The sequence below is a fragment of the Xenopus laevis genome, chromosome 4L, assembly GCF_017654675.1.
Source record: "Xenopus laevis strain J_2021 chromosome 4L, Xenopus_laevis_v10.1, whole genome shotgun sequence".
In the NCBI taxonomy this organism is placed as follows: Eukaryota; Metazoa; Chordata; class Amphibia; order Anura; family Pipidae; genus Xenopus; species Xenopus laevis.
The window spans coordinates 10879167-10893530 of record NC_054377.1 but is presented as its reverse complement, the minus strand read 5'-3'; the positions used below and the strand labels follow the sequence as shown (position 1 = coordinate 10893530).

At 43.5% G+C, this 14364-nt stretch overlaps 1 protein-coding gene across 15 annotated transcripts in view; it reads left to right on the top strand.

Annotated features, from left to right (window-relative positions):
- Positions 1–14364, top strand: part of shank2.L (SH3 and multiple ankyrin repeat domains 2 L homeolog) — a 278112-nt gene that overhangs the window by 145235 nt on the left and 118513 nt on the right. For all 15 annotated transcript variants that reach the window (XM_041589410.1, XM_041589409.1, XM_041589416.1 and 12 more), the window contains one exon: positions 1660–1773. In XM_041589410.1, the coding sequence (XP_041445344.1) occupies positions 1660–1773 (114 nt within the window). The remainder of the gene's footprint in view (positions 1–1659; positions 1774–14364) is intronic.

Genomic DNA, 14364 nt, shown 5'->3' with positions numbered 1-14364 from the left:
TAAAACAGTTGTTTGTACTTGATCCCAACTAAGATATAATTAATCCTTATTGGAAGCAAACCAAGTCTATTGGGTTTATTTAATGTTTACATGATTTTCTAGTAGACTTAAGGCATGAAGATCCAAATTATGGAAAGATCCATTATCTGGAAAACCCCAGGTCCCGAGCATTCTGGATAACCTGTATTTTTTTAATGTTATTTGAGATGTTTATTTTTTTTAATCTGCAACCTCAACATATTTTTTCCCAGCCATGCTGTTTGACAATTGGCAAATCAAAGCATTGACTTATGCAATGATCTCCTTATTAGACCAGGGGGAATGAGTGAGTATATATATCTCACCGCAGGAGTGTGTTGTTCACAGCAGGGAAAAGTCTAGAAACTCTAGATGTGCTCTCCATCTAAAATTACATGTCCTCAGTTGAAACACTCTTTGTTGAGTTCCAAATTGGCTCCAGAACCCTATGACCGCACATAATGTTCAACGCTAAGCGCTGGCTGGAGTTGTGTAAATGCCATTACCTTTGGAAACTACAGGCTACAATGATATTCCTGAGAATTCCTTTTTTTCTACTGTATGGCAAAAATTAGGGTAAGGATCTTTTCTTTTTTAGCACAATAATGCACAAAGCCTGGTCCATTGAGAATGGGTTTACTGAGATGGGACTGCACAGGCCATGAGCTCAACCCACTGGAACCCCTGTTGGATAAATTAGAACCCTAACTGTGAGCCAGACCTGATCCCCAACGTCAGTGCCTGACCTCACTGATGATGTTCTTGTTGCTGAATGGAAGCAACTCCCAGCAACAATGTTTCAACATCTAGTGGGAACGTTCCCAGAAGAGTAGGGACTGGTTGGCAGACAGGTGTCCCCTATTTTTTGACATATACTGTAGCTCTGTGAATTCCACCCATAAGAACAACATCAGTGTAAGAGTGTAGCCTTCTAAATGTGCACATAGAGGCTTGGCCTTGCTTTGGGGTTTGATGTTAATCTAATGGAATGAAATTTTCTTGGTTCCTGACACACAGCACTATAATCCCTTCTGATCCTCTGATTACCATGCATGGAACTGTAGCCGTGGGGCTAGTGCAAGGGATGCAACCCCTATCATGAGTCTGATAAACAGAAATATCTTATGTAGGACAACAGTGCCAGGGTTACTGTCAGGGAATAGCTTGCCAGTCTTCTGCATTAGCCACTATGTAGGAAGTCAGGACAATTTACCCATGATTTTCTCCTATGAAATCCCCAAGAATGGCTACATTGTGATCAATGATCATCACTTGTCAGACTATTCTCTGCCTTGTTGTTAGGATAAGTCACACCATAGCAAATAGACAACTAGAGAGCTCCATAACACAAAATTAAATCATTCAAAAACCACCAAAAAATAACAAAATAAAGACCAACTGCACATTCTCTCAATGGTGTAGGCCCCTTATTATAGTCGATCATTGGCCCAGGGGTCAAGACCAACTGCAGTGTATACTGATATGCAGATGACCCCTTCTTCTTGGGAACTGTCCACTTGTCAATTAGAGAGGTGGGATCTTGAAGCTCAGTAGGCTCCTCTGCTAACGGATATATATAATTTATGTAATTATGCAACTCTTTATTTTGTCTCCATTTACATTCTTGTCTTTTTTTTCCAGTTCTGAGCATTGGCGAAGGAGGATTCTGGGAAGGAAATGCCCGGGGGCATGTGGGATGGTTTCCCGCAGAATGTGTGGAAGAGATTCAGCCCAAGCCAAGTGATGGACGATCGGGTAAGAGACTGTCTTATACAGGGGTGGCCGTTAGATTTATAGGTGGGTCCAGGTTCTTTACGGAAGCCGAGGTCCCAGCATCCCACCATCAGCCACAATGTTGCCCCTTGCACAGTACAGTATGAGAGTAAAGGTGGCCATACACGGGCCGATAAAAGCTGCCGACAGACCGAGTTGGCAGCTTATTGGCCGGTGTATGGGGTCCCCCCGACGGGCTTCCCCGATCGAGATCTGGCCAAAAGTCGGCAAGATCTCGATCGGATGGGACAAAAATCCTGTCAGATCACGGCCGCATCTGTTCGTTGATGCGGTCCCGCGATCCGACCGCCCGTTCCCATTCGTTAGGATCCGATCGTTAGGCCCTAGGGCCCACGATCGGATCAGCCCGATATTGCCCACCTCAAGGTGGGCATATGGGAGAGAGATCTCCGTGTATGGCCACCTTTAGAGAATAGCTGATTAGTACCTCTGAACATTCCTTTGTATATCTGTCGATATATATGGGTGGGAGCTGCCATATTTATTGGGTTCATGTTAAAAAGAAGAATGATTTCAAGGCACTTACTAGATTTTTGGAAACTGCTGTGTCCTCCTTTAAATTGTAAGCTCTTGTGAGCAGAGTTTTGGTTTAATGATGACTTAATCTAACTACTATGTCTGTATTTAATGAATCAGTATATTATTTGATGCCCACATGGTATGTATATGTATTGACTTTTGTTTAACACTGATGCAGTTTACCATAAGTTGGGGACTTTCTGCATAGCTATATCTAATGATCACCAAGAACTTGGGTGAAAAGTGGGGAGTGGTTTGTCAGGGTGAAAAAAAGAGTGGGCTTGCCTATCTTTTTGGAGTGCAGTCCAGGGAGTCCTTAGATCAGGGATCCCCAACCTTTTGAACCTGTGAGCAACATTCAGAAGAAAAAGGAGTTAGGGAGCAACACAAGCATGAAAAATGTTCTTGGGGTGCAAATAAGTGCTGTGATTGGCCATTTAGTAGTCCCTATGTGGATTGTCAACCTACATTGAGGCTCTGTTTGGCAGTACATCTGGTTTTTATACAACTAAAACTTGTCTCCAAGCCTTGGAATTCAAAAATAAGCTCCTGCTTTGAGGCCACTGGGAGCAACATCCAAGAGGTTGGAGAGCAACTTGTTGTTCACTGGTTGGGGATCACTGCCTTAGATAAACCCTGCCCAAATTGGGACCTGGACTAGGTGAGATCAGCCTTGTTTTTTGGTAGGAATTACAGGCGTGCGTTAGTGAGACTTCAAGTAGGTTTCCCTACCACCCTTGCAACTTGGATGACGCCATTTCTGATGGGGTCATGTCCAACACACAATGACATCCGTTCTGGTTTAATGAGGGTTGGGTTGGAGCTACATAATTTTGGTGGGTCCAGGAGCAGGCGGAACAAGACGATTCTTGCACCGATATGCAGTCAGCCACCTCCAGACCTCCATCTACGGTTGTGTATATACCCCCAAGACCAGTCGCTTGTTGGATGTGGAAAGACATGGCTGGTAGCTAGTACCAGGTATAATGCCCATGCAGCTCAGCCCTGTAGCAAATTCAAGACCACCAATGTGCAAGTTATTAGAAAAAAATATTAGAAACCTTTCTCAAATCTGCCCTAAGCAGAAGAACATCAGAGCAGCCTCTTTCTTTCTCCTGACAACTTCAGTGGTTAGAAACTGACCAGCAGATGGCGCATTTGTAAAATAATTCAATTATGTTAACAGTACATTGCAAAAGTGCATAGAATATCACTTTCATCAGTTTTACATTCACTTGTTTTTAAGGTTTACTTATCCTTTAACAAGATGAATGTGAGTGCTCTGACATTTCTTAAACAGCACTTCATAGATGGGATTTGGAGGCTTCTGATGTCGGAGCTGAAGTGCCGGGCTGATTAGAAGAGGAAGGGTATGGTGAGAGCACCTGACCTGACATATAGATCCTCAGCTGGAAATTAGACACACACCACTTATTGCCTTTGCTTTTCATTTAAATAGATACTATCGGAACCTCCTGTTTTTATATGAAGTCCTTAAATCTTTTGAACAGTTTACATTCTGGTGGATTAAAAGGGCTCTGTTAATAAACCTCTGGTGGTAAGTGCAAGAGCCCTAAGGGAAGCAGAATTACATCCCATTGGGCCCATCTACTGAGCTCTCTGTTTTGGCTCTTTCCTTTGTAAATTAGGTCCCACAAGTCAAACATGCTAATAGTCTTGTAAGGCTGCTGTCCTCAGATGGATCAAATCCCAGCCAAGTGGGCCCAACAGTGTTTTTTCTCTATAGCATATGACTTCAACTGCATCAGAAGTCAGTCTCTAAAGCAGGGATCCCCAATTTTTTAACCCATGAGCAACATTCAGAAGTAAAAGGAGTTAGAGAGCAACACACGTATGAACATTTTTCATGGAGTGTCAAATAAGGGCTGTGATTGGTCATTTGGTAGCCTTTATGAGGATTGTCAACCTACATTGAGGCTCTATTTGGCTGGTTTTTATACAACCAAAACTTGTCTCCAAAAATTCATAAATAAGCTCCTGCTTTGAGGCCACTGGGAGCATCATCCAAGGGGTTGGAGAGCAACATGTTACTCACGAGCTACTGGTTGGGGATCACTGCTCTAAAGAATACTATTTTGGTGCCTCCCACTTGGTACAGTGGTCAATTGCAGGCGTAAAGCTATGAAATAACATGAATAGAAGGATCATTTGGACCACATGGAGGAAGCATTGCTATTTGTCTGTCCTCATCAGTGGTTGTCGAATATATTCCCACAAATACGTATTCACCCCATATCTATGGTTCTTTGACCATTCTGCCCAATTCTGACCTTTAAGCTGAATCCCCCAGCCACTGCTCCAAGCCCATATAAGTTTGGGAACCACTGATCTACTGATCGATCGGGTCATTGGCAGGTTAGCCCACTTATGGTCAAATTTAATATAACTATCCACGTATAACTTTATGCTAATTTAAACGTGAATTTCCCAGTTAACCAATTATAAAACCAATGTACAACATGAAAAAATATTGGCCAATCTCACGCATGGGCAAACAGAATTGATATGTTGACGTGACGTTGAGCTCTACCCATGGCAAAGCATGAATAAGAGAGTGGTAAAGCGTTCCATTAATTAAAAATCAGGCTCCGCGGGGCGAAAGCTTGTAATGAAATCACGTTATGGAAAACCATTTGGAAGGAATTGTGTTCTGATCATTGTTTCAGCTCGTAATTAATTCAGTTTCATCTCTCCGAATAAGTCCATCACCCAGAGAAATCCTTCTAGAGTTGATTGGACCTAAAAACATTGGGGAGGGGGTATCCTATCCCTCTTTCTGTAGCAGATGCTCTCAATTTAGGCATGATTATAGTCTCGCCAACATCTCCATAAAAGTAGAAGTAATTTAGGGCCAGGCATAGTCAGCAGAACAGTATAAAGCTGGCCATCCACTAATGGAGCCACTGGTATCTGTGTTGCCATTTTTGCTCAGTTTTGCTATGGGGCTATGCCAGTCTGGGGCCTTGAACTCAAGGGCTCTCCTCCTCGCATTCGCCCTCCACCCACTCTGCCTCCCTCCCTATTATGTCTAATAATATAGGCAGGGTATGAGCTTGGGGTCCGAGGGCTCCAGGCAGAGGAGTTGGGTCCAGGTAGGAAGTGAGCTTGAGAGGGGGTGGGAAACAAGCTTGGAGTCGTTGAAATGGGACCCATGAAGTCAGTGGCCACCTGGTTTTTTTCTGGTGTCTTTCCGGCCCAGTCCAACTGGCTCCAGTGATCGATCATAAAGTTGATCAGTTGGGTCATGCCATGTGGCAATCACCCAACTGGATTTTCAAAGCTGCCCAATTCATATTTGAATGGTTTTCAGCCAGATATCAGTGGAGCAGGTCAATCATCAAGCACCATACTGAGGCTGATAAGCTGCCAACTCACTCTGGAGGGAACTACTATTGGCCCCTCTATGGGCACCTTAAGACCCCCCTATATACTGGGGGGCTTTTCCAGGCTCTATCCTGTAACCGTACTATAGAGGAGCCATAATCAAATAAATCAAGGGTTCCCAACCGCTGGGCTGCGGACAGTCCTGAACTGGGCCGCCGAGCCTAGCCAGGAATTAACGTGGCTCACCGAATTGGACAATGGTGCGCCCAAATTGGTTGCCACTGGCCCCCCGACCCCCCCCAGTCCTTGCAAAACATTTTGCTGAAATAAATGATTTAGATGGCGGTACAGCCCTTGGGTATTACTTTATTACATTATCTGGTTGACCTGTGAAGACACTGGCATTTACCCATATCTGGATCTGTTAGTATGTGGGTAGATGCAGAGCAAATGATGCCAATGTCAGTCCTCATTGAACCCTCCGGACTGGGTGAGATTTGGTGTCTGTAACACACAGAATGGGTTAATTTGATGATAATCAGCGCAGAGACTGAATGTGACAGTTTTTATATCCCTGTCACTACACTGCCATCTGCCTCCCAACTCCATGAAATGTCACTGGCACTGGAGCACGCCAGCCTACTGAATGATAGAACTGCTCCTGGGCACACGTCTCAAAACCAGGATGCCCGTTACACTTTCTTATAAGTATTTTGGCAGAACTTGATTATTCCCCAGAACCTAGGTGTGTAATTGCAGCGTCCATGGATGATATTATTGCAATACTACGGGGCATTTAGGGTATGTTTTAGGTGATTTCTTAGTGTTAAAGCAATGAGAAAATAATTGAATGCCTTGAACCTACTGTAGAGGGGGGCTGTTTATTTTCTTTGGTACTTTCTTTCTGGCTTAAAGGAATACTGATACATTCCTGCGGGTTTTCATAGGAACGTTTCAGTGTTCCTTTAAAGGAGAACTAAACCCTAAAAATGCCATATTTTATATAGTGAATTTATTGCACGAGGCTAAAGATTCAGCTTGTCAATAGCAGCAATGATCCAGGACTTCAAACTTGTCACAGGGGGTCACCATCTTGGAAAGTGTCTGTGACACTCACATGCTCAGTGGGCTCTGATTGGCTGTTGAGAAGCTAAGCTTAGGGCTCGTCACTAATTATCCAGCAGAAAATGAGCTTCCCTGGCTGTAATATAAGCTGATGCTACAGGTTTGCTGATTATTAAATTCTGATGCTAATTGCACTGGTTTCTGTGCTGCCATGTAGTAATTATCTGTATTAATTACTAATCAGCCTTATATTGTGACATTTCTATTCTATGTGTACTGTATATTGTGAGTGGGTCCCTAAGCTCAGTAAGTGACAGCAGCACAGAGCATGTGCAGTGAATCAGCAGAAAAGAAGATGGGGAGCTACTGGGGCATCTTTGGAGACACGGAGCTTTACTGCTAAAGGGCTGTGGTTGCCTTGGGCTGGTACATAATATACAACATTTCTAGCTACTTCTTTTGTTAGGCTTTAGTTCTTCTTTAAGTCAGAAAAAGAGTTTCTACAAAAGCAAAAGTCTCCCAAAGCCACCCCACAGCCCAACCTTCAGGAAGGTGACAGCCGAGGGAGTCACTCTGTTTTCCTTTGTTATTCTGGGCTGGTTTGCCAAATCCTTCCACGGCTAATTACAAGTGAAAACAGTAGTCCAGCCTATGGGAGGATGGCACGACCTTTAGCCCAGAGTGATGGACACAACTGCATGGAATCCTTTTTGCCCTGTCAGAGTGCCACTCGGGTAAGTCCCGATCAGCTTGGGGTGGCTTTGGATCACTTTTGGTTAGCTAGATTTGAATGCCACAACTCTCTAGTAATACCAACGTGTTCCTATGGATTTTCACAGGAACGTGACAGTGTCCCCTTTAAGTGCCGGCGGTAACAGCATCCAGCATTGGCCGTTCCCAATTTTTACCATGCCCTTTGAAGTCACAACCATATTAACACTCCAGCATTAATCCCGCGCAGGGTCCTATATTTATATATTTGCCACACGCGTATATGCTGAATATGGGGCATCAGGACATATCTCTCATATACTGTAAGCCCCAATCCATTTCATCCCTCATTTACTTTTGCACTTGTTAAAGACTAGTAAAATGATTTTCAGAATTCCGTGCGTGTCTGGGTGCTCTGCAAAAGGACTTCTGCTGTTTGCCCACTAGATGACGCTGTTTAAATGAAAAACAAAATCCTTTACATCCGTGAGAGTGAGGAAGACCGCAATTTATTAATACTTTTGTCTCTGTTTCATAGAGAAACCTCCTATTACCCCTCTCTCCAGTGAAGAATGTTTTTTTTTTTCCTGTACTCCCCAGTGCTATAATGTGACATAGATTTTGGGTGGTTACAGACTGATATAAACCCGGTGCTGTAACGTCTATTTAACAAGCTGGCCAGGCTCTCGTTCAGTCATTATGTGACATCCCCAGTTTCAGAAGCTTGGGGTGCAAGCCTGGGTCACTTTGCATTCTCCCCTCCGGAGGAAAAGATGGTGGGGCCAGGCTGAAGAAGAGCTTACAGCTACCATAAGAACGGATATGGGGTGGAATATCTTGATTTTTTGGGTGATCCCAGAGCAGGCCATGTTTATTTTAAAGAAGGCTTTGCACTGGGTCAACATCATGTTCTTTTAATTTTCACTAAGTCAATTGACTTGGATTTACTAGCGATTAGGGGCTCTGTATAAACAACCCCCTCCCTTCATGCCTATGCTACATTTAGAATGAAATTGAAGCATTAAAAACACCCAAAGATCCTCCGAAACTGCCAGGGGTGGGCAGAGCAGGGGACAGTTAGAGGCATAAAAGGGCATGGCCAGGAAAAATATAAAGCATTGATGGTTGGCATCTCTGTCCAATTTGGAATCATAATGATGACATGGGCCTTTAGAAATATGAATTCATTGAATTTGTAAGTTAAAGGGGTTGTTCATTTTTAAATTAACTGTTAGTATGACGTAGGGAGTGATATTCTGAGACAATTTGCAATTGGCTTTAATTTTTCATTATTTGTAGTTTTTTTTAGCTTTTTCTTCAGCAGCTCTCCAGTTTTGCAATTTCAGCAGTCTGGTTACTAGGGTCTAAAATACACTGGCAACCATGCGCTGATTTGAATAGGAGACTGGAATATGAATAGGAGAGGACTGAATAGAAAGAGGAGTGAATAAAAAGTAGTTTTTTTTTTAGATGGGGTCATTTGAAAACCAGAAAGAATCAGAAGAAAAAAAACGATTAAAAAAAATAATGAAGACCAATGGAAAAGTTGCTCAGAATTGGTCAGTTTCTAGTTCCCTTTTAACTTACAGATAGGGCGAGGTCGGTGTTGATCAAGGGGGTTTACTGCCCCTTTAATCTAAGCCTGCCTTGCTTTATGGCCAGATGAAGTGACATGCGGCAGTGTTATTACTAGTGATCAGTGCCGTGCTGCTTTCTCCGAGGGATCTTACAAATAATGACCCCGCCCGGTGCTACCCATAAAGCCTCACTGATTGCTCCAGACAGCAGGACACTCGGAGTTGGCACATGTTGATAGACTGTGTTTTGTCCATCTGTGCCCATTCTATTCCTCCTTCTATAAAATGCCAACACCACTCACTACGTAATCTGCCGACCTACTGCTCTCAGCCTGTCTCACTGCCACCCACCCGAGGCTAGCGACGTCTCCCAAGTGCCGGCCTATCTTTAGAATATCACTGGCAAGCCTCATTTGCAGGATTCCTCCTTCTGCATGGATTGGCAGGGCTTCCTCCTGATTTGAGTGCAGTCAGGGCACATTTGGGCCAATATATACCTCCCAACTGTCCCGTTTTTTTGTGGGACAGTCCCGATTTTGACAGCTCAACCCGCAGTTCCGGATTGTTTCTGAAAAGTCCCGACTTTCTCTTTAGTCTCCTGCACTGAGCAGCCAGAAAAAGATACAAAGTTCCTAAAACTTGATTGGCTTTTGGCAGAGAGCCCAGAATACGTGGCAGGTGCACTTAGGTACTTTTGTAACAATTTAAGATCAGCAAAGAAACCATTGTAACCATTTAAAATAAGCAGGTCTCTTGGGGAATCTGGGACTTGAAGCTTAAAGGATAAGTAAACCTTTAGAATAAGTGAATGTAAAATTCATGAGGGTGCTATTCTAAGAACTTCTGCAATTTACATTTATTTATTTTCTTTTTTTCCCAAGAAATTAAGGGAAATATGTACTGTTAATATGAATGAATTTTGTTACAACAGCGCCACCTGCTGGTCATTTTCTGACCACCAAGTAGTCAAGGAAGTTGTCAGGAGAAAGAAAGAGGCTGCTCTGATGTTCTTCTGCTTAGGAAAATAATTAGAAACCTTTTTCAAATCTTTCCTAAGCAGAAGAACATCAGAGCAGCCTCTTTCTTTCTCCTGACAACTTCCTTGACTACTTGGTGGTCAGACTGGTGGGAAAATGACCAGCAGGTGGCGCTGTTGTAACACAATTCATTCATATTAACAGTACATGTATCCCTTAATATCTTGGCAAAAAAAGAAAATTAATAATGAATGCCAATTGCAAATGTTCTTAGAATAGCACCCTCGTCAATTTTAAATTCACTTATTTTAAAGGTTCTGTTTTCCAGAAAGCTCCAAATTACGGAAAGGCTGTCTCCCGTAGACTCCATTATAATTAAATAATCTAAATTTTTCAAAATGATTTCCTTTTTCTGTGTAGTAATAAAACAGTCGCTTGTACTTGATCCCAACTAAGATATAATTAATCCTTATTGGAAGCAAAACCAGCCTATTGGGTTTATTTCATGTTTACATGATTTTCTATTAGACTTAAAAGATGAAGATCTAAATTACAGAAAGATCTGTTATCCGAAAAACCCCAGGTCCAGAGCATTCTGTATAGCAGGTCCCATACCGGTAGGCGGTATAACAGGTCCCATACCGGTCTAAATGACACGAATAGTCAGTTAGGGGACCCTCCAGCCTGTAGTAGTGACATCATAGTGACATGCTTGTGGGTGGGGGTTATGGTCACTTATTATAAATCCAAAGATTTTTATGTAGCAGTTTATTTATTGTTGCTATGATAACGCTGATCAGCTAATGGAAACCATGCAAACAGCTTCTTGCCGCACTAACGTTTCTCTCTGAGTAGTTCTTTGGGCACAGTCTTTGGACCCCCAGTCTGAAGGCCAGTTAGGGGGAGATTTGGGGTGAGTGTTTATTTGTGCCCTGGGTACCCCTGGAACTATAGCAGGGTGACTGTTACCCCAATGTTTCTATATATATCTGTAACCTTGTTATGAGCTAAGGGGGCCCAGCCTGAAGGTCAATTAGGGGGAGATTTGGGGTGAGTGCGTATTTGTACCCTGGGTACCCCTGGAACTATAGCAGGGTGACTGTTACCCCAATGTTTCTATATATCTGTAACCTTGTTATGAGTTAAGGGGGCCCAGTCTGAAGGTCAATTAGGGGGAGATTTGGGGTGAGTGTTTGTACCCTGGGTACCCCTGGAACTATAGCAGGGTGACTGTTATCCCAATGTTTCTATATATCTGTACAGGGGTGATCCTGGTAATTTTGCCTCCTGAGGTGGTCTTCCTTTTGCTGCCCCCACCCCTCTCCACGGTACTCACCTCTTCAGTGCCCGAGGGGGTCGGGGGCGGTCCACGTTGCACCGGAGGGGTCGGGGGTGGTCTACATCGCTAGTGCAGAGAACGCAATTGCGCTCTCTGCACTAGAAGAGCCAAATTTCCGGGTTGAAAAGCAGAAATTTGGCTCTTAGTTACCAAGAGAGCCATTTTTGCTGCCCCTGGCAAACTGGGCCTCAACTTGCCTCATTGGTGGAGCCCCCTGTATCTGTAACCTTATGAGCTAAGGGGGCCCAGTCTGAAGGTCATTTAGGGGGAGATTTGGGGTGAGTGCTTATTTGTACCCTGGGTACCCCTGGAACTATAGCAGCTTGACTGTTACCCCAATGTTTCTATATACCTTAACCTTGTTATGGTTTTTATTCACAAAGACAGAAAGGCCCAGAGAAATAGATGGAGATGACTTGAGGTGGAATAATATAGTAGGGAATGCAGGATTAGTCAGGGACCTTGGGAAAGAGAGAAGATATATGGGGGGGCGGGTTCATGTTGGAAATCCTGTTTACAATAAATTCCTGCCTTTAATACCAGGTGCATGAATAGGCGCAGATGTGGGGGCCGCTTTCTGCAGAGGCATCTGTACAATTCACCTGCAGTCTGATGATTTCATTTGTGCTGCAGGTTCATTTAGTCGCCCGTCTCCTCTGCAGCCGATAAGCTGCTTTATTCTATAGGCCAGATCTCCTACTTATCAGAGGGGCTTTGGCTATTCTCCGGTTTTGTGGACTTTCCTGCAGAATATTTGCCTGTATGACATTGTCTTTATACTTTATTCATTTGTGTTACATCTGCGCATAACATAACCTAACAACTGATTATTATTTGAGGTTGTCATTCTATGGTTCCTTCTTCTATAAATTACACCTTATAAATGGCTTTACAGTTTGTTACAGTTTGTAAATGTAATTGCTGTTGGAAGCAGTATCTGCCTGGCTGTTCATATTATTTGCACTGCTGGTTCTGACTCCTGAAACAACACAGGAAAAGCTGACTAATTAACAGACCTGACTTCAGGTCAGAACCAGAGTATGGGGAAATAGCTGGGAGGATACTGTCCATGGCAGACATTGAGGAGCCTGGGGAAACAAGCTGACCAGATATAGTTTAATTGAAAGAAGGGATGCACCCTATCCATCATTTTTGGATTTTCCCAGGTTCAGACTGGCCTGCCAGTGTACCAGAGGTTTTCCAGGTGGCCCCCAGCCAAAGAAAAGTTCCATCAGCCCTTTCTTAGTACAGGTACAGGACCTGTTTTTCAGAATGCTCAGGACCTGGGGTTTCCCGGATAAGGGATCTTTTAGTTATTTGGATCTTCATACCGTAAGTCTACTAGAAAATCATGTACATTAAATAAACCGGCTGGTTTTGCTTCCAATAAGGATTAATTATATCTTAGTTGGGATCAAGTACAAGCGACTGTTTTATTATTACACAGAAAAAGGAAGTCCATTTTAAAAATTTGGATTATTTGGATAAAATGGAGTCTTTGGAGAGACAGCCTTTTTCTTAATTCTGAGCTTTCTGTATAATGGATTTCCGGAGAACGGATCCCATACCTATACACTATAAGTCGATTACGTTTATCTTTGTCTACTCCTAATCACTGTCGAGAGTGGGGCCCTCAATGTCAGGTTCTCTGAATTTGGGACTTTGGAGCACAGAGCCCGTTGTCTTTTAAAGCCTCGGAATGATTTGTATGGATTCCCACTCCTCCGTTCTACAATGTCAGAGTATTTTTTTTCTTCTTCCCGTAAATAGTCGCCAGATGTCAAGGATGGATATTTGTTCAGGGTTGGGAACATAAATGTTTCCTAGTGACGAGTCTCCTCCTGAGTCTGACCATTTTGTAATTCTGTGTTGTCATGGGGATTTTTGTGCTGATGGTTTGATTGTAGCGTCTTGATCTGAATCACAGGCTCTCGGAATAGCCAGCGGGGGGTCTAGCTCAAGGGAGGGCCATGAGGGACATCTTTGTGTCTCTGGTTCCTCATGCCATCAAGTAATACCTAATGGTAATAGTATCAACTATGGGTCATATAATCTCTGGGTACCCTGCCTATTCCCTTTGGGTGCTCTTGATGTGGCACATTCCAAAAATGCATAAACAAATGTTAAGGGGGCGTTTGTCATTATGATGAAATAACCACAAAACATTTGAAGGACACAAGTTGGACATTAACTCCTTTGAAGGAACTGTTGGTCTTCCAAAAAGACTGAGCTTACCAAGTAGCGGGCAAGGATTGGCGTAACGTGACTTGATTGAGGAGGAGCATTGGCTACATTTTAAGATATCTGCAGCAACTACAAAGCCAAAGTCAGACACCCTTAACCAATGGCTGTCAGGGGTTGCTGGGAGTTCTAGTTAACCAACAGCTGGATGGTAGTGTTCTGGAAGTAGGCAGTATCCGCCACCCTGTGGTACAGTTGAAGGCATTATACACAATGATGGCAGTGCCAGCACCTCCTCAGCTGTGAGATTGCCTCTCCAGTCTGTGCATTTCTGACACTTGTACAGCGCTCCTGTGGTTTGCTTGTTATTTGGAATAATATGCTGTGCTATTTTAGTCCAGGAGGCATCATTTAACTGCGCTAAGCAGCTACATTCCAGAACAAAGTGTTACAGGGGTGTAGGGAGGGTTTATTCTCAGAGCGATGCAAGAAAAGCTTTCCCGGAGCCTTGGGAACGGATCAGCCCAGTACACTCCATTTGTGGAGTGAGAACTTAGGGGTGGTCCAGACAGTACAGGGGTAGGGGCACCTTAAACTGATATATACTATATATTCTATGGCATAGGGATGTTGTTGTTAAGCAAAAGCTAGAGGGCTTCATCAGGTTGGACATCACAGACATGTATTATGCCCTGACTAGAGGCTCATCTCATGCTGGGAGCAGGTGGACCAGAGCAAATGCCTCTCCCGATCCTCTGGAGTAGTGAGTCTTATAGACGCTTCCAGATGGATGACATAACAGATTGCATTTTGTTTGTTTTCCCATCTTCTCACTAAT